This window comes from Hyperoodon ampullatus, assembly GCF_949752795.1.
Source record: "Hyperoodon ampullatus genome assembly, chromosome: 16".
In the NCBI taxonomy this organism is placed as follows: Eukaryota; Metazoa; Chordata; class Mammalia; order Artiodactyla; family Ziphiidae; genus Hyperoodon; species Hyperoodon ampullatus.
In genome coordinates this window covers 61,647,749-61,672,504 of record NC_136929.1, presented here as the reverse complement: position 1 = coordinate 61,672,504, position 24,756 = coordinate 61,647,749, and the positions used below count along the sequence as shown (strand labels likewise).

The 24,756-nt window shown below is 47.8% G+C and overlaps 1 protein-coding gene across 1 annotated transcript in view; it reads right to left on the bottom strand.

The window, feature by feature from the left end:
- Positions 1-10,967, bottom strand: part of SERPINE3 (serpin family E member 3) — a gene marked incomplete at both ends in the record, with an annotated part of 30,687 nt that extends 19,720 nt beyond the window's left edge. Inside the window, 6 exons of the mRNA XM_079721627.1 lie at positions 673-871; positions 2,827-3,030; positions 4,831-5,064; positions 9,141-9,401; positions 9,519-9,588; positions 10,827-10,967. Coding sequence (XP_079577753.1) covers positions 673-871; positions 2,827-3,030; positions 4,831-5,064; positions 9,141-9,401; positions 9,519-9,588; positions 10,827-10,967 — 1,109 coding nt within the window. The remainder of the gene's footprint in view (positions 1-672; positions 872-2,826; positions 3,031-4,830; positions 5,065-9,140; positions 9,402-9,518; positions 9,589-10,826) is intronic.
- Between the last annotated feature and the right edge of the window lie 13,789 nt (positions 10,968-24,756).

The following is a 24,756-nucleotide window of genomic DNA, read 5'->3' as shown; positions in this document are numbered from 1 at the left end:
TGTTCCAGTGCCTGGACTTATGTTTAACTCCTCGAGGGACCACTGCCAAGGCCTCTGGCTCAGCGCTGCTGACAGCCTGGTCAGTGGAGGAGCCCAAGGCGGCCAGTGCAAAGGCACACGAAGAATCCACACGCTGCAAATGAGCCCTCGGATAATTTTCTTGCTTAATGCTGGTGTACAAATTAACTATGCATTTACTCTGATTTCAAATGTACCAGAGAATCTTATCATTTAAAGATGTTCGTTGAGGAATCCTTTGTAAAGTAATGAGGTTTGCAAATAGGTTTTGTTTTGCAGAAGCAAAATCCAGCACCATCGTTTAACTTTTTGACCTATTGGGGTTTTGTATTGGTACCCATTGGGTTTTCTTAAAGAAAGGCTCACCTTTATTTAGAAAGAATAAAACTTTCAGCACAAAGACTTAAAGTCTTGAATTTGTATGCTTTAATTTGCCTTTGGATCAGAATTATATCTGTATTTGCTCAACTGCATAAGCGATCTTACCTCTTTGGTTTTGATAATGATGTTTGTACACTCTTAGGATGTGATAAGATTTAGGGCACATTCCTCCAAGGTAACTGTACAGACCCTCGAGTCAGGCCGCCTGGGCTCCAGGTCTGGCTGACTGGAGCAGGCTGCAGAGCCCCCCGTCAGGACAACGCAGTTGCTCACCTGGGCAGGAACACGTCCATCCTGGCTCTCTTCAGGCTGGAGGTCCAGATGTGGAGGATGCTGGCTGTGAGGTGAGGCTCAATGTGGCTCAGTGGGGTGTCTCTGTCTCTCGGCAGCAACAGAAGGAGACTGGCCGCATTTCCCAGGTATGGCAGCTCGAGCACCCCTACCCGATGGCCCGCGGGGTCCTGGAACTGGCCTGGGGATTCAGCGGATGGGGGGTTAGTTCTGTCCCAGGAGCCCAGGGAACCTAACAGTGCCGGACCCTGGGAAGGGCCAGCTCACAGAACTGGAAACAATGCATTTTATTAACAAACACGGTGTCCACCTCTGCCTCAGGGAGCAGTTTGAGGCCGAAGACTGTGGGTAGCTGTGGCCATCTTTTCTACTCCTAAGACCTAGAACATCTCTAAGATATACTCATGGGGATCGAGCCGCAGGGCCGGCAGCGGCTGGGCAGGGTGGGGATGATGGCACACGGGAGAGCCTGTCTTAAAGGGGCAGCCAGTCCAATCCTGGCTTGTTGTTGCCATGTCAGGACCCAGGCTCTTTGGGCCAGATTTTCCTGTCTTTCGACAAAAGCTCTAAACCCAGATGTCACGGGAAATTTCTCAATTTCGAAAGCACTGCACAGGCCTGACGAAACAGGAGTCCGGGCTGGATTTGACCTGATGTAATTTGTACCCTGTAGGTCTCAGGATGGACAGCTGGGAGCTTGTGGGCTATGGCAATGGCTGGCTGAGGACAAGTCCAGGCCATTGGGCAGAGCCTGATTTCAGAAGCGTGTGATGGGACGGCGGCAGGTGGCAGCAGACCCAGATTGCCAGAGATCAGAAGACCCGGCGAGGGATGCTGGTGAATGCAGAGGCAGTGGCCAGACTCAGTGACAGGGCAAGATGGGCAAGTAACATGCAGCATCCAGCTGGGCTGGGGAGACCTGGCTGTCTGTGGCAGCCCCGGTCTTGGGTAGAGCTCCAGGCCTGATCCCTTCCCTGGGAGGACCGGGAGGCCTGGGCCTTAATGTCGAGGGACAGCTGAGTTGGCGGGTCACTAAGGCAAAATCTTAGGGTCAGTGGGGAAAGACAGGGGCATGGTTCATACTCCTTATTGTATCTGTTCAATAAATATTTGCTCAGCCTCCATTATGTGCCAGCCACTGTGCACTGTATGCTGGGGAGAGTAAGAGCCTCTCAGAGCCTGCCTGCCAGCCACCGCCCAGTGGACAGATCAAGCAGCCTGGGTCACAGCAGCGACGGGAAAATGTTAGGAGCAAGAACTACAATCCGCTGTGAAGGTACATTTTACTTATTCAATAGATGTTCTTTCATTCCCATCTTACTTGACCTCAATTAATAAGTATTGGTTGAATAAGCTAATGAATAAATTCACTGAGAACTCACAAGGGTCCTGTATGGAATCAAACCAGGATGATAACAAGTTTTCTAAACACCAAAGTTCCTAAAACACTGATTCAAGTCTCACTGGCTTAATTAGTGAATAACAACATAATTAGTCCCGCAAGCCGGAGGGAGCTGAGCCTGCGAACCAGGGTTTGGCGGGGTGCCGGGGAGAGGAGGTGTGTAGGGGGCAGGGCAGCGGGGGATGGACAGCGGGGTCCCTCCCTCCCTGGCCTCGTTGGGGCCCCACCGGAGCATCCACAGCACTCACTAGTCTGCTGGGATGGGGGACAGCCTGGCGTACCTCCACCGCGAGGGGAATGAGGGACAGTGGGCAGGGTGGGCAGGCAGAGAACCCTGGTATTTCAGGCCAGTGGCACTTTCGAGTGGACATGCTCTCGAGAACCTTCTAGACTGGACTCTCAACCTTCCATCCTTTCTCAGCACCGAACACTGAGGCCGGTGTTCATTTTACGGGAGTGACTGCCAGGGGAAGGGGTTTGCCCAAACATTCTTGGTTTCACACTAACTCCCCCCTTCACTCAGCGCAGAAGGGAAGGCCAGGCATGAACTCTGGTTTCTCTTCCCCGTCTGCTCCCTCACTATCCTGACAATCTCCTGCTCCCTGGTCTGTCCTTCCTCCATGGGCCCCGCACAGCCGAGGGTATCGCAGTGATGCTCAGCCCCATCCTTTCAGAGCGAAGCCCTGGCCTCCCCTCCTGCCCTCACGGCTCCCTCCCGGGCTCTCGCGGCTCACCATAGTTGACCTCGGCCGTTTGGTACATCATGGGGACCTGGAGGACGACGTCCTGGGCACAGGTGAAAGGCAGGAGCTGAGTGTCCGAGAAGGAGAATCGGTGCCGCCAGGCACTCTGGAAGGACACGGTGCTCACCAGCACCAGCTGTGCGGACTCCACGCCGCTGCCGCCTTGCTCCCAGGTGGAGCCCCCGGGACGCTCACCTGTAGGCAGAGAGCGGAGCACCGCTGTGATGCTGACGCCTGCGTGCACACCCTCCCGGGTGCTGAGGCATCCCCGAAATTGGGTTTGTAGCTTGCTTTTTAGTACTTAGTTGTGGAACTGTAGTGTTTGTAATGAGCTGTGGTTGGAGACCATGCTTTAATTTTTTCCCGAACAGCTTGGGATGCTCTGGCTTGTTCCAGCTGTGTTCCAGCTGGGACCGTTTCCCAGGAAGCACGAGGCCTGCGCAGCTCAGACAGCCCCCTGGGAGGGACTGGGCGTCGTGATGGGAGACGCTGCACAGTGTCACCTCTATCCCCCACCCCCATGGCCCCAAATGCTGCTGGGCCTCATGCCTGGCAGAGCTTTTGTTTACACGACAACGTCCAGGGCACGGGCTTGAAATTTCGGAGCGGGCTGGCCACCCGTCAAGCGGCCACGTTGCTCCAGCTCGTTATTCATTTACTAAACACACACTTTGCGCTAGGCTCTGTTTTCAGTGCTTAGCAAACGCTCCCCAACTCCCCCTGCCAGTTCTATTGTTATTCCCAGTTTTAAAGATGGGGCACCATGACTCAGATAGGCTGTCCAAAGTCTCATACTTGTGAGCTACAAAGTCACCATCCACCCAGTTACCCAAGACAGAGACCTTGGATTTGAACCCAAGCAGCCTGGCCCCGGTCTCAGGGCACCAACTACCCCTCTTTCTTGGAGGACCATCCATTCCCCCGGTGCCACGCCGACCCCTACCCGCGGGGTTGATAGCAGCAAACCGTGGCCTTGCGTCTCCCAGCAGCACAACAGCTGCAACAGGGAGTTAAACGTTTTTAAGTAAATTGAAAGACATTGTGAAACGTTGGAGAAAACTGAAAGAGAGGAAACCTCCTCATCAATAAAGATCTTAACGTCTGCATTTTAACTCTGCACTCCTGCCGGCAAACATATTGTTCTCAATTCGTAAAGTACGTATTCCCTGTTCTGTCTTTTAAACCCTGGGTCTTCAACGTTCTTCCTATTTCTGTGTAACCTTTGTAATCATCAAGGATGCTGGAGCCAGACTGCCTGGGTTAGAATCCTGGCTCTATGGGTGCAGGGCAGGAGGCATGATTCTCTGTGCCTCAGTTTCTCTGTTTGTAAAATGGGGACAATGATAGCACTTAGCTCTTAGGATTACTGTGAGGGGGAACTGAGCTAATAGGCACGGAGCACTTAGAAGGGTGCTGGATAAACTGAGCACTCAGTAGGTGTTAATGATGTTCATCCTCTTTGATGGTGATTACAGCTGCATGATATGTTGGTGCTATAGTTCATTGAATCATCCCTAATTTCTGGACAGGTAGGTTATTTATCAGTCTTTTTCTTTGATAATACTGGGCTAACCATCTTATTACATACAAGTATTTCCTTAAGCTAAATTCCCAAGGTACCACTTTTGGGGGTCCTACTGCATCTTGGTCTGAAGGCAGTTAGCTGTCGATGAGAACAGAGCTCAGTTGGAACACACCTCGGGGCACTGCATGGAACAAAGCCTGCAGGGCTCGGCTGGGGGTGGGAGGCTCTGAAGAGCGCCCTTCTGGGTGTGCCTGCGTTTGTGCCTGTGTCTCTGGGGTGGGGGAGGGGCAGAATGGGACCCAAAGGGAGCTTTGCTTCACTCAAGGGTAAGGTCTTCCAACAGGAGAAGCTTCTGCTGCAATTGAGGGCGGCCTGAGTACCTGTCGCCTGGCTTCTGATGAGTAACGGGGGAGACCTGTCTCTTCAGCCCTCCGTCTTTAGCCTCATCAAGGTGGACGGTTTTCCTTTACCTGTGGTCTGCCTGGGGGCCCATCCGTTGGCCAGGATGGTGGTGCCATTGGGCTCCCTGAGGTTGGCTGCCTCCAGGCTGCTGTTGGCCCACCGGGAGACCTGCTCCACGAAGCAGGGGGTGAGTGGCATCCCTGTTTGCACATAGAGGGTGCAGGTCAGCTCCAGCTTGGTGCCAGGGCTGGTGCTGGGTAGCGCGGCATAAACAGCTCGAAGCCACTCTCTGACCCTTGGGTCTGCAAAAAAGATGTTGAGACCAATCAAAATGGTGAGTGTCTTAGGCATGGCCCAGTGGCTGCCCACAAATCTCCCCCGTGACACCCAGGCTTTGTACCCTATTCCTGCCCCACCCTGCCCCTACTGGCTCTCCCAGGGTGCCAGGTAGAGTGACTCTCTGTCTTGGCTTGGAGGTCCGTCCACACCATGTCTCATCCTTCATGTCACAGAGGCCAGGCCAAGAGGCAGCAGCAGACCCCCTACGACGTGCCGGCCAGAGTCCTTCTGGGGACACAGGCATCCAGAATACATGCCGGCCAGGGTCCCCAGCCACCAGGCTGCAGAACGGGGTTGTGGGCAGATTCTACTCCACAGAACTTTCACTACCAAAGCTGCTTCTTAGAGTCGACAACTGTGCTGCTACTCAAGTGCTTGCTTTTTATTTTAATGAGAAAAGCCATGAATGAAAAAAAATACCCATCAGACTTTCCTCTACTGAGGAAGGTCATAAGTACTTATGGAATCATGTCCCTGTAGAGTGTAGACTGTCTGCAGGGGAGAACGGAGACATTTCTGTGGTCCTCGGTGTCACATGACCTTAGGGGATGGTCACAGAGCTCTCTGTCCTCTCACCCTCTCTGGCCCAGAGGACCAGCTGTCCTTCTAGCCTGGCACGTCCAATTAGCAGAGTCAAGAGGCTTGAGAAATCTTGTCTCCACCTGAGCCTGCTTTGTCCCTACCATTAGCACATTGGAAGTGCTTTTCTAGATGCTGCCGGAATGAACAGACATCGTCAGAATAAAAGATACTGAAGGTTGACGGTGTTCACACTCTGTTAAACGCTCTACATGCGTGATCACGGTTAACCCTTTCTACAACCCTGTGAATGAAGTGCAATTATGGTCCCACGTATAGATGGGGGAGCCGGGGCTCAGGCAAATTAACAAACTTGCTCAGTGTTACCCGGCGTCACCCTCCCCACTCCCACCCTCTGGTGAAGGACAGGTGGGCTGGGAACAGTCTGCTCCTATGCTCGGGAGAGCCTCACGGAGCCTCCTGTTTTGCTGCGTTTCCTAGGTCTTGTCTGTAATGGGGCAAAAGGGACTGACGTGAGTGGTGACAGTCGGCTCCCCCTACGCCCCAGCCCTTGAAACTGCTGCCTCAATTCCTCTCTCCCCCGCCTCCCCTCCTACAAAGCTGTCCTGCCTGCTGGAGGGGCTGGATGGATCTAACAGAATGCTGAGCCAGAAGGAGGGAAACCAGGGGGCTGCAGTAGATCAGGAATGTAGTGGGGAGGGTGGAGGGTCTGAAGGGAGGGTCCCTGGGATGGCGCAGAGTGGCAGGAAAGTGCTAGAAGAAATGGTATTTTCCTGAGTCCCGCTGCAGACCAGCCTTTTAACTCATTTGAGAGACCAGCTTGGAAAGAGCCTTCCTTCTCAATACATTAGCTGAACTGAACGTCTTGAATGTGACGCTGAATCCACGGGCTGGGGGAGGGGTTCTGGATTGTCAGATTAATGTATATAAAATTCTCAGTTGGCAATTTGTGATGCTGATTAAAGAGGGTTAAGTTTCGGATCATGTGCAAAGGGTTTGGTTGAGCTGAGAGAGTGATGAGGATGAGTCTGGTGAAAAATCAAGAAAGTAAGGTGCTTAGATATGTTTCTGCAACTGCTCAGTGGTTGACTGTGGGGCTAAAGAGTTGAGGAAACAGCATAGGACTGGAGTCAGAAAATCTGGAACTGGAATCCACTTGCCTGGTGGGTGAGCTGAGTCTTACCAAATCATTAACCTCTTGTCTCACTTGTAAAATGGGGACTTTAGGAGGCCTAACGATTACATATGGTTTCTATAAGGACCAAATGACATAATGACTGTAAAAGTGAGTCCATATGCATCATCAAACAAGATTCTTTCCCAGGGGCCAGGCTACCTCCGTCTCTGAGGCCTCTGTTCCCAGCACCATTCTTGTGATGAATAGAAAGCTGTAAAGCGTTCTTTATTAATTTACCTGGAAAAGCAATGGAAATTCCTCCAACTTGGACCATTGGGAAATCGTGTGTTTCATGCGGCGAAAACAAAGGTATTTTGGGGGAATATCACTGGTGCCTGTTCTGAAACGCATGCTGTGCTTTAGCACCAGCAGGTGGGGATCCTGGCAAAGCTGCTGGTGGTCACCTATTGACTGGATGTCAGTGAGAAGACAGGGCCCATGGGTCCCACTGTGAACTTGGATGGATCTCTGTTGATCAGATGGGAACAATGCCCCAAGCCCGTGGACTGTGGGTTCATGTCCCTGGTCTGCACCCACTTGTAAAAGAAAGGCTGGGCCAGGGCAGGGGTGGTGGGCAGTGGCAGGTTGTTTTTCAATCAGCACGCATGTGATTCTCTGAGCAATTTTTGTGGCAAACAAAAATCCAGGGGTATTCTATTAACTAGAACTCTGTAAGCAGCACATTCCTGTTTGTAATAATTAACCATGGCTCCATAAGATAATGAAGCCATTTATGAGTAAGAAAAAAAAAGGTGCGATTATGTTCCACAGAGTCTGACCCTTAAGCAATTCTGGAAGTTTGGTAATTCTTGAATGGGCTCTGTGGAAGCCCTGTTAATCATCATATTTGGTTAACCAGGTACCATGATTGTCCCTGTAAACAAAGAATTGACTGTCATCAGTTCTCTTTCTCTGCAGGGTAACTGCACTTGCATTTCTCACTTTCCCCATAACCCTGACTTCTGGGAGAATCTGTTTCAAGGCTGAAATGCCTGCCCCTCTTTCATATTCCTATTTATTCTTCATTACCTAGCTCAGGTGTCATGTTTTCTGGGGAGCCTTCCTGATCTGCCAGTGGAATAAACCATTCCCTCCCCTGTACTAACTTATTTCAAATGAGTACACTCACTGCCTTGTGTTAGAATGTGTTTCTATGCACATCGTTCCTATGAGACTAAGCTTTTGTGTTCAGCGGTTTCCTTACATACCTGGCTGCTAAATTCCTGGCGTAATACCAGCCCACGTGGCAGGAGCTCAAAAGTACTTGATGGATTGCATTGCACTGAATCTAATGTGGCTATCCAAGAGTGAGTCCATGGATACGTGCATTTCCGTGATATACTTGCTGAGGAAAATCCAGCTTGATAACTTATGTTTGTCTTCACTTATCCCCAGAGAGAAAACACATTTGTCTGTTGGCCAGCAGGCCCACAAGAATTGTTTTGGCAAAGGACAGGGTATGGATGGAGGGGGACAGGATGCACAGCTGGTGCCTTGTGGCCTGATGTTTGGAGTGCTCACCTTTACTTGCCAACTCAAGATTCCAACTCAAAGGAAGCTCTTGCCATGACTTCCTGCACTTTCTAAAAAGTATTAATTTATACAATTGTAGCTCCCATCCTTTTTTACTGGCATCTTATTCTAAGAGAAGAAAAAGCTGTGTGCACGAGTGTCAGTGTTTGTATGGAATTGGGAGGTTGGGACCAAGGCCAGGCTTTGCCAGGCCCTGAGTGTGGGCCAGGCGTGTCTGACCTGGCATTCATGAGACTCTTGCCGCCACTGACAGAGCTGTTCTGAAGCCCATAATCATAGAATTATGTTGGTAGGTATGGCCCTGACTTGAAGTCACAGATTTATGAAAGCAGGTTGGTCAAGAGCGTGAGCTCTGAATCCAGACAGCCTGGGCTTGAGTCCCAACTCTGCTGCTTCCTAGCTGTGTGATCTTGGGCAAGTTGCTTGTACTCTCTGTGCCTAACTAGGCTCATCTCTAAAATAGGTTTGATGAGATAATTACCAATAGGGTCGTTGGGACAATGAATTAAATTATATTTGTAAAGTGCTTCAAGCACATCCTGACACCTAGTAAGCACTATGAAACGGCTTGTGAAATGCAACTGAGAAATTGCCACCCAACCTAGAGTAGAGGGAACCTTAAACATCATCTGGAGTAACGATGCAGAGTTTGAGTGCCTTCTGCTGTGCACTTGCCCGTGGGCAACCTTCTCTGCCTGCCCCCCGGGGGCAGCCTGAACGGGAGGAGGGTAAGTGTGAGCAGGGCAGTGGGTGTGGTCAGCAGAGTAGGGGGAGCAGCGGCCTGCTTACCGTGGACGGTGTACCCCAGGGCCTGGACCAGCTGCCTCTGGGTGTTCCCCTGGGCTCCGAACTGCAGGAGCTCCAGAGGGATGAACGCGCCGGCGGGGGAGAGGACCAGGTTGGTTCGGTTGCCGCCCGTGGCCACGATCCGGTAGAGGCGAAGCGCGAGCTCCGTCCTCAGCAGCGTCAGGTCCTCAGGGAGGTTGCTGGCTCCTCCAGGGGGGCAGGCATGAAGGAGGAAGAGAGCAAGCAGGACAGACCTCATGGTTCCTGCAGTGGAGGGAAGAGAGGCAAGTGAGGCAAGAGCCGGTCCATCCTGCAGGGAAGCAGGCATCGGGCGCTGGGACAGGCTGAGGGTGATGATCACTTAGCTGGCTTATTACCCACCCCTGTCCACCCGCACCGGATGCTTCACTGTATCCTGTTGTGTCTGCGTTAGAAATACTGAGAAACCAAACTGTGAGTTGGAAGGCCTGGATTTTAGGCCTGCTCTGTCACTTACTATATGTGTGACCTTGGGTAAAGCTCTGGTCAGACCAGAAGCAAACCATTATGTTGAAAAATAAATGTAAGAAGTACATCCTACTCATGTTTCTTGGTACTTAGCCAGCTTATAGCTGGGCTGTGTCTATCATTAATAATAATAGTAATATAATAGTAATATAATAAGAAGAATATACTATGTTAAAAAGGACTTAGTATATTTTCTCAGTTAATCATTACAACAATCTTACAAGGTAGCTGTTATTATATTGTAAATATAGAGATGATGAGGTTTAGAGAGCTCGGTGGCTCATTTAAAAATACATGAGCATAGAAAGAGGCCCAGGACTCCAGTCCTGGTCTCCTATGGGTGGTACATGAAATATTGGGAATCTAAATGCACATTAAAATATCGAGCCATGAGCTAATTGTACCCAGGATATCAGAATTCTTGCAATGTGAATTATTCTCATAAAAAAGAACAGTTTCACAGAGAGTAGAATGATACAAATATAACTCCTACTACAGAAAGGTACCCCTTCGAGGAAGAGAGTGCATCAGTTGGAAATTAATGCAAAGAAAAGAAGGTAGAGCAAAAAGTGTCTTCAGTGACTATGCTACACAGACAGCCTGCAGCAATTTCTGCTAAGTTGTCTGACTTTGGTGTCAGACAGGATTGGTGTGAGAGAGGCCCAGTCCAAAGTCATCTGAGGATGAGAAATTTGCATGTAAAGCCACTGGACTCAAAGGTGTTTATTTCGGATAAAGACCCCACATAGAAGAGCACCCTCTTTTTCTCAACTCTTCCATCCTATAGGCAAGCACAAAGGCAGTGCTTGGAGGACTTGGCGTCTCAGTGGGAGGGACGTGCATGGACGTGGGGGTCTTTCTGTGTGTGTGTTTGGAGGTGGAGGGTCCCAGCCCAGGATCATTGTGAAATGACCAGTTCCTAGTGGTCTTGAAGCTCCTATCGCCTCCCGCAGGGACAGAGCAAGCAGACCTTCATGCCCCTGGGCTCCCCGTGACCACATCCCAGCCGTGGTTCACCGCAGATGAGCTGTTTACTCACGGACTCTTGTATGGGACGGTCAGAGTTTCCTCGCTTGTTTCTGTTCTCGTGGGTCTCCAGCGTTAACGTGCTCCCCTTTTTAAAAAGTGGAGCAAAATCTGCTTTGAATCACAAGACAGCACAGGGAGGAAGCTGGCAATTACCATCTCTGTCGGCGATGTCTCTACCACTCGGTCCAAATTCCTGGAGCCTGAGGTCCCGCAGAGAGCCAGGGGAAGGAGCACAGCCCGGCCAGCCAAGCCCAGATCGGAAACAGAGCGGGCCCTGGGGAGGGAGCCAGCCATACCCCGTCAAGCCTTCTTAGGCTTGTGACCTGGTTGTACCAGCAAGGAACCCCTCATCTAACCCTTTGTCACTTTGAGGAATTTCACTGATAACTCTGCCATTAGGGCTTTTGCTGGGTACCAGGTACCTAATGCTTCTCCCCTCCTCCTGTGAAGAAAACAATAAATCAGTCATTGGGCATGACTTGAGACTTTTAGCAAATGGCATTCTGCAAAAAAGAAAAAAAAAACAAAAAAAAAAAACCAATGCAAGATATAGCACAGTCAGTTTGGAACAGGGTGACTTGCCTTATTTATTATTAATAAAAGTGAATGCACTTATTTATATGTAATATAATAAATATTATAAGTACTATTAACAATCTTGTTCTTCTCAGATACAACAGTTAATAAATCTGATGACTCAGTTCGAGAAAGAGACCATGTTGTCAATAAGCGAATGCACATTTTGGGAAAGAATAAGCAGATTCTATCCAAAGTCTGTCCTTGTGACCTATTCAGAATTGCATACATTTCAATTAAGGTCTTAGGCATTGTATTAAGTACAAAATACATGGTAGGTTATATGTTGTTAATGATTAAAGAAAAGATTTGGAAGATCTAGTAACTTTCTCTCAGGCACCTGTTAGAGTTAATATTTGAAAAAGAATGAGGCTGTTTTTCTTCTGACGACTACTCACACCCTTGTAATCAGTGGGTAATTCACTTTAAAGTAAACTGTTGACACTCAAGCCCGGAATAGTTTATATGTCTTAGGATAGTTACACCTCTAGAACTGTTTCACATGAAATTTCCCCAAATCTTTAATGTAGATATAGTGCATTCTTGCATGCTTTGAACTCTAAGTTGTAGTATGATGGGGGAATAAATATGTATAACTTATTCTACAGCATCCAGAGCTGGTATCCCATCCATCCATCCATCCATCCATCCATCCATCCATCCATCCAATAGCTCTTAACTTGCCTACTAGGTTCCAAGGCACTGTGCCAGGTCTGGTGGATGTTGCAGTGAACCAGCAACCTGGGCTCAGCTCTCAGGGGACCTACAGTCTTGTTCCCTGAGTGCAGACTTTTGATGTTGATACTGACGGTTTTAAGAAAAAGAACCAACCATGAAGAGGACCATGGTAACTTGCAAGGGCTGTCTCCCAGTGCTGTGAGTTTCCCGTGGTTGCAATTATTTGAGCAGAAGCTGATTCACTGTGCCAGTGGTGGAGTTGGGGAGATGCTTATGAAAAGTTTTCCCAAATTCGAAAAAGTCTAGCTGTGTGACTTCTGCGAGCATTCCTTCCTACCTGACTCTAAGAATGTATCATTCTAAATTGCTTTTACATTCTCAAGAAAAAAATACTAGGGAAATTAACATACAAAAAATATTTCCTGTGTAGGTTAAACATTTCAAATTGTGAATGAAATGGAAGATGGGCAGCAATTTTTTGTGTGTGTGCTCAGCTGTGAACCTGGGTAAGTCTCTTTGTTCTCTGACCATTTAAGCAGAGGTTATCATGCTTGTTTCTGCCTTGCTGGGATATTGGTTACACTGCTCAGGGAGCCTCCACTCCTGAAGATACTTATCATAATTATAACAACAAAACTAGTGAACATTATTGAGCGCTTACTGTGTTCCAAGTACTCTGTTATATCCTTTCAATTCATAATTGCAATGAATCCTCACAACAGTCCTGTGAGGAATGTATTATTATCGCCATTTTGGGGAGGATGAAACAGGCTCAAAGAGCTCAAGGTGCTTGCCCAAGTTCCCACAGTTAGTTAGAGGCCAAGCTGGATTTGAACGTAGGGCCACCTTGATGCCAAGGCTCATGTTCTTTGCCACAGTCCTGGTGGTGTCTTTCAGGAGCCACGGGGCTCTTAAAATCCCTCATGGCTGTGGGATTCCAAGACATTTGGTGGAGAGCCCAGACTCTCATGGCTCATAATGTGTGTCCACTCTGCCCACATTCACCAGGGATGCTATGGTGAATCTCCTGTAGACAGGCAGCTATGAGGTGCAGCACCCTTTTAATTATAGTTTTTAATTTTTCACAACCTGATTTTTTATAGGCATAAACTATAAGGCAAATCACTTTCAAACTCATCTACACTCCATCAACATCCCACATTCCTGCCAATACTTGGTACTTCCCAGCTCTTATTTTTCCAGTGTAATAGGTGCAAAATTGTATCTCATTGAGTTAATTTGCATTTAGGTGATCACCAGTGATTTTAAGCATGCCGTCGTGTGCTTATTTTTGTGTTTCCTTTTCTGAACTTACCTATTCATATCCTTTACCATTTTTCTATATTGTAGTTGGGTTTTTTTCTTATGTTTGCAGTCCATATCTAGTATAAATCCCTTGTCAATTTTGGGTATTACAAATATCTTCTCCTTTTCTGTCCATTATCTATTACCTATCTTCATGATGTCTTTTGTTAGAAAGAAATCCTTAATTTTGATGTATTCAAATCATCCTTTCCTATTGATTTGTAGGCCCCTTCTCTCATCTGTTAAATCTCTGAGCTCTCTACTGCATTCCATTGGTCCATTTATCTCTATCAAACTGTTTTCATTACTATGGCTTTGAAATGTATCTTATTATGTAATAGGGCAAGTTCCTCTTCCTTACCATTCCTTTTCAATGTTGATTCAGCTTTCTATAGACTTTTATTACTCCAAATCAATAATATTAAAGTAAGTTTATTAAATAATTCAAAAAATCCAACTAAAATTTGATTATGATGGCACTGAACCTATAGATTATTCTGGAATGAAATAATGTCTTAATAATATTAAATCACCCCATCCAAGACTATAAAATGTCTTTCCATTTATTAAAATCATCCTTTTTCCATTTAAATTAATTTTATTGTATACTGGAGTCTAGTTGATTTACAATGTTGTATTAGTTTCAGGTGTACAGAAAAGTGATTTAGTTATACATATACATATATCCATTCTTTCTCAGATTCTTTTCTCATATAGGTTATTAGAGAATATTGAATAGAATTCCCTGTGCTACACAGTAGGTCCTTGTTGATTATCTATTTTATATACAGTAGTGTGTATTTGTTAATCCCAGTCTCTTAATTTATCCCTTGCCCCTACTTTCCCCTTCAATAACCATAAGTTTGTTTTCTATGTCTGAGTCTGTTTCTGTTTTGCAAATAAGTTCATTTGTGTTATTATTATTATTATTTTTTTTTTTTTGTGGTACGCGGGCCTCTCACTGCTGTGGCCTCTCCTGTTGCGGAGCACAGGCTCCGGACGCGCAGGCTCAGCGGCCATGGCTCACGGGCCCAGCCGCTCTGCAGCATGTGGGATCTTCCCCAACCGGGGCACGAACCCGTGTCCTCTGCATCGGCAGGCGGACTCTCAACCACTGCGCCACCAGGGAAGCCCTGTATTATTTTTTTAGATTCCACATATGTGATACTTGTCTTTCTCTGTCTGACCTATTTCACTTAGTATGATAATCTCTAGGTCCATCCATGTTGCTGCAAATGGCAGCATTATTTCATTCTTCTTTATGGCTGAGTAGTATTCCATTGTATATATGTACCACAGCTTCTTTATCCCTTCCTCTGTTGATGGACATCTAGGTTGCTTCCATGTCTTGGCTATTGTACATACTGCTGCAACGAACATTGGGGTGCATGTATCTTTTTGAATTATGGTTTTTCTCCAGATACATGCCCAGGAGTGGGATTGCTGGATCATACGGTAGCTCTATTTTTAGTTTTTTAAGGAACCTCCATACTGTTCTCCATAGTGGTTGTACCAATTTACATTCCCACAGACAGTGCAAGAGGGTTCCCTATTAAAACCATCTTCTGTAATAGACTACTTTAATAAAACATTAAAGTTTTAAAAATAGAGATCTTATATGCATTCTTGATTAAATTCCCATGTTTTATACTTTATTGCCATTTAAAAAAATTAATAGACTTTTTAAAGGCAGGTTTAGGTTTCCAGAAAAATTGAACATAAAGCACAGAATGCCCGTAAAGCCCTTCATCAGACAACCCCCCACCAGGTTCCCCAGTGATTAATATATTGCCCTGGTATGATTTGTTATAACTGATATGTTATCATTATTAATTAGAGTCCATAATTTATATTAAGGTTGACTTTTTGTGTTGTACAGTTTAATGGCCTTTGTCAAATATATAATGTTTTGTGTCCACCATTGCAGTAACATACAGAATAGTTTCACTGCCCTAAAATCCTCTGCGCTTCACCTATTCACCCTTCCCAATCTCCCACCTGCAACCTCTGGCAACCACTGATCTTTTTATCGTCTCCCTAGTTTTGCTTTTTCCAGAATGTCACATAGTTGGAATCTACAGTATGTAGCCTTTTAGACGGGCTTCTTTTACTTAGCAATATGCATTTAAGATTCCCCCATGTCTTTTTTGTGGCTTGATAGCTCATTTCTTTTTCTAAAAATTAATTAATTAATTTTTGGGGGGCTGCATTGGGTCTTCGTTGCTGCGCGCGGGCTTTCTCTAGTTGCGGCAAGCAGGGGCTTCTCATTTTGGTGGCTTCTCTTGTTGCCGGCTCTAGGCGCGCAGGCTTCAGTAGTTGTGGCGCATGGGCTTAGTTGCTCCGCGGCATGTGGAATCTTCCCGGACCAGGGCTCGAACCTGTGTCCCCTGCATTGGCAGGTGGATTCCTAACCACTGCACCACCAGGGAAGCCTGATAGCTCATTTCTTTTTATCTCTGAATAATATTCCATTGTATGGATGTACCACCATTTATTTATCCATTCACCTATTTAAGGACATCTTGATCAATCCCAGTTTTGGCAATTATGCATAAAGTTGCTGTAAACACTCACATGCAGGTTTTTGTGTGGACGTAAGTTTGCAACTCATCTGAGTAAATACTTAGGAGCATGAATGCTGGATAGTATGGTAAGAGTATGTTTAGTTTTGTAAGAAACAACCGCCAAACTGTCTTCCAAAGTGGCTGTACCATTTTGCATTCCCACAGGCAATGAATGAGAGTTCCTGTCACTCTACGTCTTTGTTAGCATTTGGTGTGTCAGCGTGCCTGTTTTCTTACTGCTGAATTGTAAGTGCTTTTTGTTTATCTTGGGAACAAATTCTTTATTAGATATGTTTTTCAAATATTTCCTCCCAGTCTGTGGCTTGTCTTTCAATTCTTAATTCTTTTCTTCTATGAAAAATTTAGAGAATGCAAAATGGTAAGTGCTTGCAAGAGTCACAGGGAAGGAAGTATTTAGGTCATGTGATCAATGCATGGTTATGTCGTTCTAATGGAAGGTGGATATCACTGAGTTAGAGGCTGTGTTGGGCAGATGTCAGAGGGGTTCATGGTGTTTTTTAAATTTTAGATTGGGGTATAGTTGATTAACAATGTTGTGTTAGTTTCAGGTGCACAGCAAAGTGATTCAGTTATACGTATGCATGTGTTGATTCTTTTTCAAACTCTTTTCCCATTATGGTGATTTTTTTCCCCTCATATTTTTGTTCTGATTGGGAAGGGTGATATTTGTGTTTATGAGAAGTTTAAAATATAGATATCGGGTGACAGGCCATGTGATGTGAACTGGACAAAGGAGAGCGGGTGATCGGGCAAAGAGGTGGAAGTGGTTTGGGGACCTTACAAATGCTGGGGCTGTGTGCTTGGGGCATGTTAGGGTTTTGTTTATGCTGATGAGCTCTGGTTCTCATCCCAGCTGCTCTGCAGTCCAGTGTGGTACCAGAACCAGTGCAGAGAGCAGCTCTGCCTCAAAGCTGGCTCCAAATAATCCTAAGAACAGGGAAAATTAAGCAGAGAGTAATTAAGGTTGAAAATATGAAAAAGGCACCAAACTGTGTTTGGATATTCTGGTTCTGTAGAGCTTGCTTTTCAGTGTTATTTTCTCATATATTTCTGTGTGATTAGTTAGCATTTTGGCCATTTTTATTAGTTGGATTTAAACAATAATAATAAAACAAGAAGAGTTGGGACTATGCCATGTTTTCCTCTCTAGTCTTCAGCCTGGGATAACTAGGCAGTGGAGGCCGGTCCTCACTAAGCCAGCATCATGTTTAGGAATTGGCAGCTGTAGTCAGTGGGAAAAATCAACCCAAGCACTGCAAGCCCAGGACATGTGCCTCTCCTCCTTCACCACAGAGCTGTGGGCATCACTGATTTATTGCAACAGGCTTTCCTGGGAGCTTGGCCTTGACCTACAAGGCTTCTCTGAGTAGGATTTGAGGGTGCTGCTTCTAATTTATCATAGTTAGTTCATGCCCTGGTCAGCTCCAGCTGCTATGACAGAATACCACAGACTGAGTGGCTTAAACAACAGAAATTTATTCTCACAGTTCTGGAGGCTGGGAAGTCCAAGATCAAGGCACCAGTGGATCCGCTGTCTGGTGAGGGCCTGCTTCCTGGTTTGTAGACAGTCAGGCACCTTCTCCTTGTATCCTCACATGGCAAACAGAGAGAGAGAGAGAGAAAGAGAGATCACCTTTCTAATGTCTCTTCTTATAAGGGTACCAATTCCATTCATGAGGGCTCCACCCTTGTGACCTTATTACTTCCCAAAGGCCCTACCTCTTATTACTCTCACAGTGGGGATTTGGGCTTCAAAATATGAATTTGGTGGAGGGATAAACATTCAGTCCAGCACAGACTATGCAAAGAAATGTATTTGTCATCCCTGAATTACCTCAAAAGGACCCTCTGGCTCGGCTCAGCTCTGAAAACTCCCATGGCCTCCTATGAACCCAACAAGTCAGGACCCTGCTGGCTGCTGGACGACATGGCCGGACAGGCATGTGGGCAAGTTGTGTAAATACAGTGAATACACAGGGAAGAGACTCTTGACAGATCGCAAGCCCACTTAGGAGGCCTTGAAACCTGAGACCAGGAAAGGGAGCTCTTTCTGGGCTGGGCCGACTACTGCCGTGGCCGTGATCCCCTGCGGGTGCACTGCTGTGTCCTCTTCATTTCTGACACGCCGTCCTTGTGGCCTGAGCCCACCACATCAGAAACGTCTGCTGTTGGTCACATGGAAGCCACAATCTGGGAAAAAGCATGAGCCACTGAGGAGCTGTGCAAGGGTTTATGAATGGGAGGAGGACGGCAAGGCTGGGGAATCCGGTAAGTGTTTTAAGTTGTGGCTTTAGACAAATTCTGCCCAAGGGAGGGGTTGGGTTGGGGGTAGGGGAGGCCGTGTGGTCCCTGGGGAGACCCTGGGGACTCCAGGGAGGAGCCTGTGAGGGGAAGCCACATGGATACAGCAACACAGTCAATTCTCATTCTATGTTCAAATGGCACATTAATGCAAACGATCACCTTTTTTTTTTTTTTCCCCGGTACGCGGGCCTCTCACTGTTGTGGCCTCTCCCGTTGCGGAGCACAGGCTCCGGACTCGCAGGCCCAGCGGGCTCTGCGGGCCCAGCCCGCATAGCTCACGGGCCCAGCCGCTCTGCGGCACGTGGGATCCTCCCAGACCGGGGCCCGAACCCGTGTGCCCCGCATCGGCAGGCGGACTCTCAACCACTGCGCCACCAGGGAAGCCCAAACGATCACCTTTTTGAGGGGGGGTGGAAGGAGGAGGGAGAAGAGGGAAGGGGCGGAGAGAGCAACAATTAAAAGAGTTTTAAGGCATTTTGCGAATCTAACATTGCAAGTGGCCCTTGGCACAGTGGTTTGTGGGGTTCACGTCCTGCCCCTGGGGGCCCAGCTCTCAGAGCAGCCCCGACTGTGGGTCCTGGGAGGCTGTACCTCCACCTTCTGACCTGCTGCTGAGACGTTACGGTGAGGCCCCAAGTGACGATGTGAGGAGGTTATTTTGAAAGCTGAGGCAGAGTTCCCAGCACACACATTCAGTTAACGCGCCCCTACGGGAGATCAGGAGGTGAGAGACGTCGGGGTGTGTGGGAGTGAGATTTAAAAACATTATTTCTCTTTTCAAAACACTAGTGATAGTGGTTAACAGTGATGTGATTTGCTTGGCAGTGGAGTCTGTGAATGCTGGGGAAGGGCGGCCACTCAAGGAAACCTCAGATGCTGGCACAGTTCTGGAATGCTTATGGATGCCTAAGCCAGAGACCTAATGTCCATAGGAATAGCAGTGACAAGCACAGATTCAGCTCTTAGTAAGAACCCAGCAAGCCACATGGGAAAGGGGTGTGGGTTCTGGGCTGCAGACACAAGGCAGAGCCCGGGGAGGCTCCGGAGGGAGCCTAGTGGGCTGGTCTTTTGGATGATGAAGGCTTATCAGTCCTGCTGGCTCTTTAGCTGAGGGGTTGAGGTCTCTGCGGACAAGTCAGGGCTATCACAAAGTCACACACCTTAGGAGCAATGCTGCACCTTGAAGGCCCACTGCATCACCCCCAGGAGCATCTTCACTGCAGTAGCGCCCATACCTGATTGTTCATGAAGAAATGGGGAATTTCACACATGGTGGGCTCCCTACGACCTCTTTATTGGGCTTGGCAATGCATATAATGATGTGATGGTGGTTTATTCTGAGGAATTACACCTCGAGGCAAAACAAAGACCCAGGTGCAAGACGTCAAGGAGTAGGAACCATCAGGCACAAACACCACTTACCCTAAATGAGGTTCATGCCTTTATTTCCTTCAATGAACTCAGGGGTCCCCGGGGGCCAGCAAGGGGACAGGGTGGAAGGCATGCCTACCTGTCTGGGAGTGGCTTTCCCTCACTGCTTTGGCCGCCACCCAGTCTCAGCTGGTGTATCCAGTGGTTTCCACTGGCAGAGAGCTTGTTCTCCACCTTCCTCAAAGGCAGGAGTCCCTTATGGTCAGCACTTGGCACACTGTACCCTGCTCATGCTACACTGGGTAGATGCAGGAGTTGTCAGTGCTCATGTGGTCTGGCAGCTGGGACGAGATGCCAACTGGGGAGCCTGCGTACCCTGGGATCCCCTCACAGTCCATTGGTTTACAGTTGCATCTGCCATGTTTGTTGTACATAAACCATTCCATCATTGTCTCTATAAGTTCTTTGCATGTTGCCACAACTTACCAATATATTACTTGCTTTTTCTGTACCATCCAAAACATGTTTATGACTTTGGGATACAGCAGATGTTTATCTCCTTTAGAAGAGATAGCCATATGCTTATTGGTAATGGGATAAGCATGTTGACAATTCTAAGTGATTTTGAGAAAAACGTGTTTACAAGCAAAAGAATGATTTTGGTGGAAAAGCTTATATTTAAAAAAAAAATTATTTATTTGGCTGCACCGGGTCTTAGTTGCGGCTCACAGGCTCCTTAGTTGCAGCAGGCGGGCTCCTTGGTTGTGGCATGAGAACTCTTAGTTGCAGCATGCATGTGAGATGTAGTTCCCTGAGCAGGGATCGAACCTGGGCCCCTTGCACTGGGGCCACCAGGGAAGTCTCACTTATCAGTTTTAAGCACAGCAAACAGGTGTTCATTCGTGCCTCTTAAAATGTAGGATGAGGCATCATTTACAAAAAATCATTTCATGTACCTCAGACTGGACAGTGGATTACCCTTACCACCTATTGTTTACCCCAATCTGGATTTAGATTCGTTTGCATTTCCCAGTACACCTGGCTTCTCATCCTGGAAGCAGGGTGGTGCCGCTTTCATCTGGGAGCATTTCATTGAAAAAATTGCTACCAAAAATACTTAGGAGAATAACAGCGAGATAATGTCTTGGGTACTTGTGGTTTTGATTTTCTGGACACTGTGTTCCATGGGTATGGGAGGCATTCTTTCTTGTTCACAGCTGTATCCCCACAGTTCTGAGAACAGAGTCTGGCATGTGAAAGGTGCTTAATACATATTTGTTGGATGAGTAAATGAATGAATGGAAGGAAGAATGACTCTTTTAACGGATACTTTGTCAACTCACCCACCGCCCAAAAAACAAAGAATTCAAAATACTACACAGATCTTACTTTTTACTCAAAACTTCTTCCTGATGAGATAAGAAAAGAGCGGTATTTGAGCCATTCTACAAATAAGAAAAAAAAATGCTTTAATAGCTTTGCCTTTGGTTTCCCAGGTGGATCCATAGTAAAGTGGGGTCTCCTGGATTTTCATCCTGGGCTCCAGGGGGCTGGACCACGTGGCCTGGTGGGGAAACTGTGAACCGCCACTTGTCTGCCAGAGGCAGCCTCCTATCCCACGCCAGCCCTGGGGTTCTGCATCCTGCCTGTCACCTTGGGGGAAACAGGCCTCCCCTCGTGTACCCATCAGGCCTGTGGCTTATCCTGATTCCACCGAGGGGGAGGGGCTTGTGGGGATCAGGGATGGATGCCTGGTTTCTAGACTCAGGAGTTAACAGGGAGCCTGGAGTCAGGAATAAGGGCCAGGCGATGCTGGACTGCTTTGTCAGACAGACTCAGAGAGCTGTCCCTGGGCAGGAGGACAGGAGCGAGGTCCCGCGAGCGGGAGTTGCGTTCTGCAGCCCCTTGTGGTGAGTCCACGAGCAGGACCACGGCCATGGTCCTGCAGCTGCATCCTGGCTCTGCCATGTTGCTACACACTAAGTCGCCTGGGTCCAGTCTTTAATATCTTTACACCTCAGTTTCCTAATCTGTAAGGCGGCAACAATAAACCCATCTGAAGTTGTGAGTATCTAAATGAAATAAGCCATATGAAAGTAGTTTGTAAATTAAAGTTCTAGAAAATATATTCTTGTTTTTGGTTAAACTTCTTTTTCTTTTGAATGAGAGCCAACGTTTACTGGCTACGTGGCATGCTAAGCCTTTTATAAACATTATCTCATTTAATCTTCATAATCATCCTGCCAGTTAAGCAAATGTTCCTCATGGTCATGGCCGAAATATTTTAATAGAATAAAAATGTAAAGAAAACCCCAAATACCTGTGATTGCACTCCGATGAGTGGAATAACTTGTTTATTTCACCTTTCTTTCTATCCTCTGGGATGCCAATGCCAGTGAGGTGAGGAAGAAGGTTCTGGAAAGGTACGTGTGTACCAGGGGAGTGCCCAGGTCCGCGCTCCGGCCACTGACTCTCGGGACAGTTGGGGTGGGGTGATGGGGCCGGCAGCCATCATGCCATCTACTCGGAGGCCAGGTCCAGCATCCTGGCAATCAAAACAGGAAAAGGGTCAGGAAAGAATTGGCCACCTCCAAGCCCAGGAGAATGGCGGTATGAAAAAAGAAAACAGTGGTTCCCGTTTTAAGCCCTTACTGTGTTCTAGGCACTGAGCTAAGATTCGTATCTGTATTTCATTAATCCTCATGTCACCTAGAAGGCAGGTGCTGGCTATTGTTCCTACTGTATAGATCAGAGATGGAGGCGTAGAGAGGTGATTTGCCCTAAAACACTTCTAGGGAGTATCAGGCTCAGATGTAAACCTGGGTAGATTAGCTCCAGGCCCTTGAAGCCCCTCCGTCTTCCAAGAATAATGGAGCCCATTGAGCGTCTGTTTTGCCACCCATCTGCTGAGATTTCTCCCTCTCTCAGAGGGGTCCCAGCCTAGAGGGGTTTGTTCCCAGGCAAAAATAAAGGGCATGTCTCTAACACCACTGGTAGATTGCTATTCTCTGGGCAGCCAATTAGACGCAATTGAGCACACAAATGCTAAAAAATGTATATTTGCTGCCTGCGGTGTCCGCCCAGGCAGTGCCGTTTGTTGGATTGTGTGGGTTCAGGTACTTCAGGCCACAAGGTGGTGGATTTTAGAAGTCAGTTTCTTTGAGAACTGAGTGAACCCCCAGGGCAGGTGCAGGACCCCAGGCCTTGGTTGTTCTTTCTCCCATTTCATCCCAGCCCATAAGCAAAAAAGTCCACACAGTCCCACAAGATGCCTTCCAGGGCTGGCTGCTGGAGGAGACAGTCAACTGCATGGATATTTTGGGCTTTTTTGTGTTTGTTTTTGTTTGGCCGCACTGCATGGTATACGGGATCTTAGTTCCCAACCAGGGACCAAACCCGTGCCCCCTGCAGCGGAGGCACGGAGTCCTAACCACTGGCCCGCCAGGGAATTCTCTGCATGGATAATTTGGAAACTCTGGAGAGGGGGTGTTGTGCTGGAGTCAGCAAACCTGGATCCCAATCTTGGACAAAGTACTTACATTGCAAACCCTTAGTGTCCTCAATCTGTAAGATGGGAATTGAGACCTACAATTAACATCACAGCAGGATATGGTACAAGTGGTGAACCTTAATTTCTAAAATCTCTGAATCCTTCTCCATGCCTGTGAGGACTCAGGGCCCAGTGGACTTTTCTGTTAGTTATCGTAAAAGCTGGGGATTGAAAACTGGTTTGAACAAGGGCGAAACCTGCTATCAACAGGAAGGTAAGTCTACTGGAGAAAAATAACCCAGTGCAAGTACTGGGAAGTCCTCCACCCATTGGGAAGGCCATGGCCACAGCTCTGGGGGTTCAGGCTGAGTGAGCTGAGCTGCACAGGTGGTGGCCAGAACGCTCTGTTCTGAAATGCCTGGGGGAGAGTAAGGCCAGCCCACCAAATAGGGGAGCTTTGACCAGAGGGAGGACAGACCCAGCCTGGGATGCAGATTTATGCAAATGAGCCAGTGAGCCCAGGCGTCCAGGCACTTTTTTCCCACCTCAAGAGCAGCATCGTTCTGATTCCTCATTGTCTCTCTGGTTTGTTTCTCCCTGTGTGTTCCCCTCTGCAAGCCTGGGCAGAGTATGCGTTCCATCTCATAGGTGAGGCAGCTGGGACTGCACAGAACTGGCTGGAGAACTGGGCGTTGCTGAGGGTGGATGTCTGGGGCTGAGGGTGGACGTCTGGGCCGACTGCCTCTGCCAGGGTCCCCTCCTGGGAGAGGCAGGATGCACACAGGCAGGTGTTAAATGCTATGTGCCAGACGCTGGCGGGCTGGGGTTACACAGTGAAAGAAACACACGGGTGCAGTGATTACACAGTGAAAGAAACACACAGCCCCTGCCCTAGAGAAGCACACAGTTTAAGGGGAGACATATGTGCAAATGAATATCCGTGTAAAATTCTATCATAGCACTTTGTACAAAGGCCTCCGGAAGACAAATGAAGGAGCAAATAGTCATTTAGCCATAACGATCCTAGGAGACAGGAATAATTGGCCCATTTTTCAGATGAGGAAACTGAGGTTAGAAACATTTCCTTCCTGCCTGCCTGCCTCCTCTCTGTCTCCGTCTCTCTCTCCCGCTCCCATCCCCACCAGTTCACCTTTCTTTTTCTCCTCCTTATTTATTTCTTTCATTAAGCAAACATTTACTGAGCACCTCCCACATGCCAGGCACTGTGCTGGGTGCGGGAGTGGGCAGTGAAATACACACGGTCCTGTCTGCATAGGGACTTACAGTCCAGTGGGAGGATAGTCAGCACACAAATAGCATTAAAAGCAATATAATTACTATTATAGTATGGAAAATAAAGGGCACAGTGAGAGCATGAACTGGAGCTGTCTCTAGTGTTGACTGTGTTCACACAGCTGGTGGGAATCAAGGCTCAGTCACCTGACTCCTGCCCGCAATGTGGTAAGGAGGAGGATACTTAAACACCTCCCTGGGTAAGTCGTGATCAGGTACTTGCAGAGGCCACAACTTCCTGGACCTATGACTGTGACTTTAGGAAAAATTCCCAGCTGAATAGCAGCATAATTTTTGCGGTACGCGGGCCTCTCACTGCTGTGACCTCTCCTGTTGCGGAGCACAGGCTCCGGACGCACAGGCCCAGCGGCCATGGCTCACGGGCCCAACCGCTCTGCAGCATGTGGGATCTTCCCGGACCGGGGCACGAACCCGTGTCCCCTGCATTGGCAGGCAGACTCTCAACCACTGCGCCACCAGG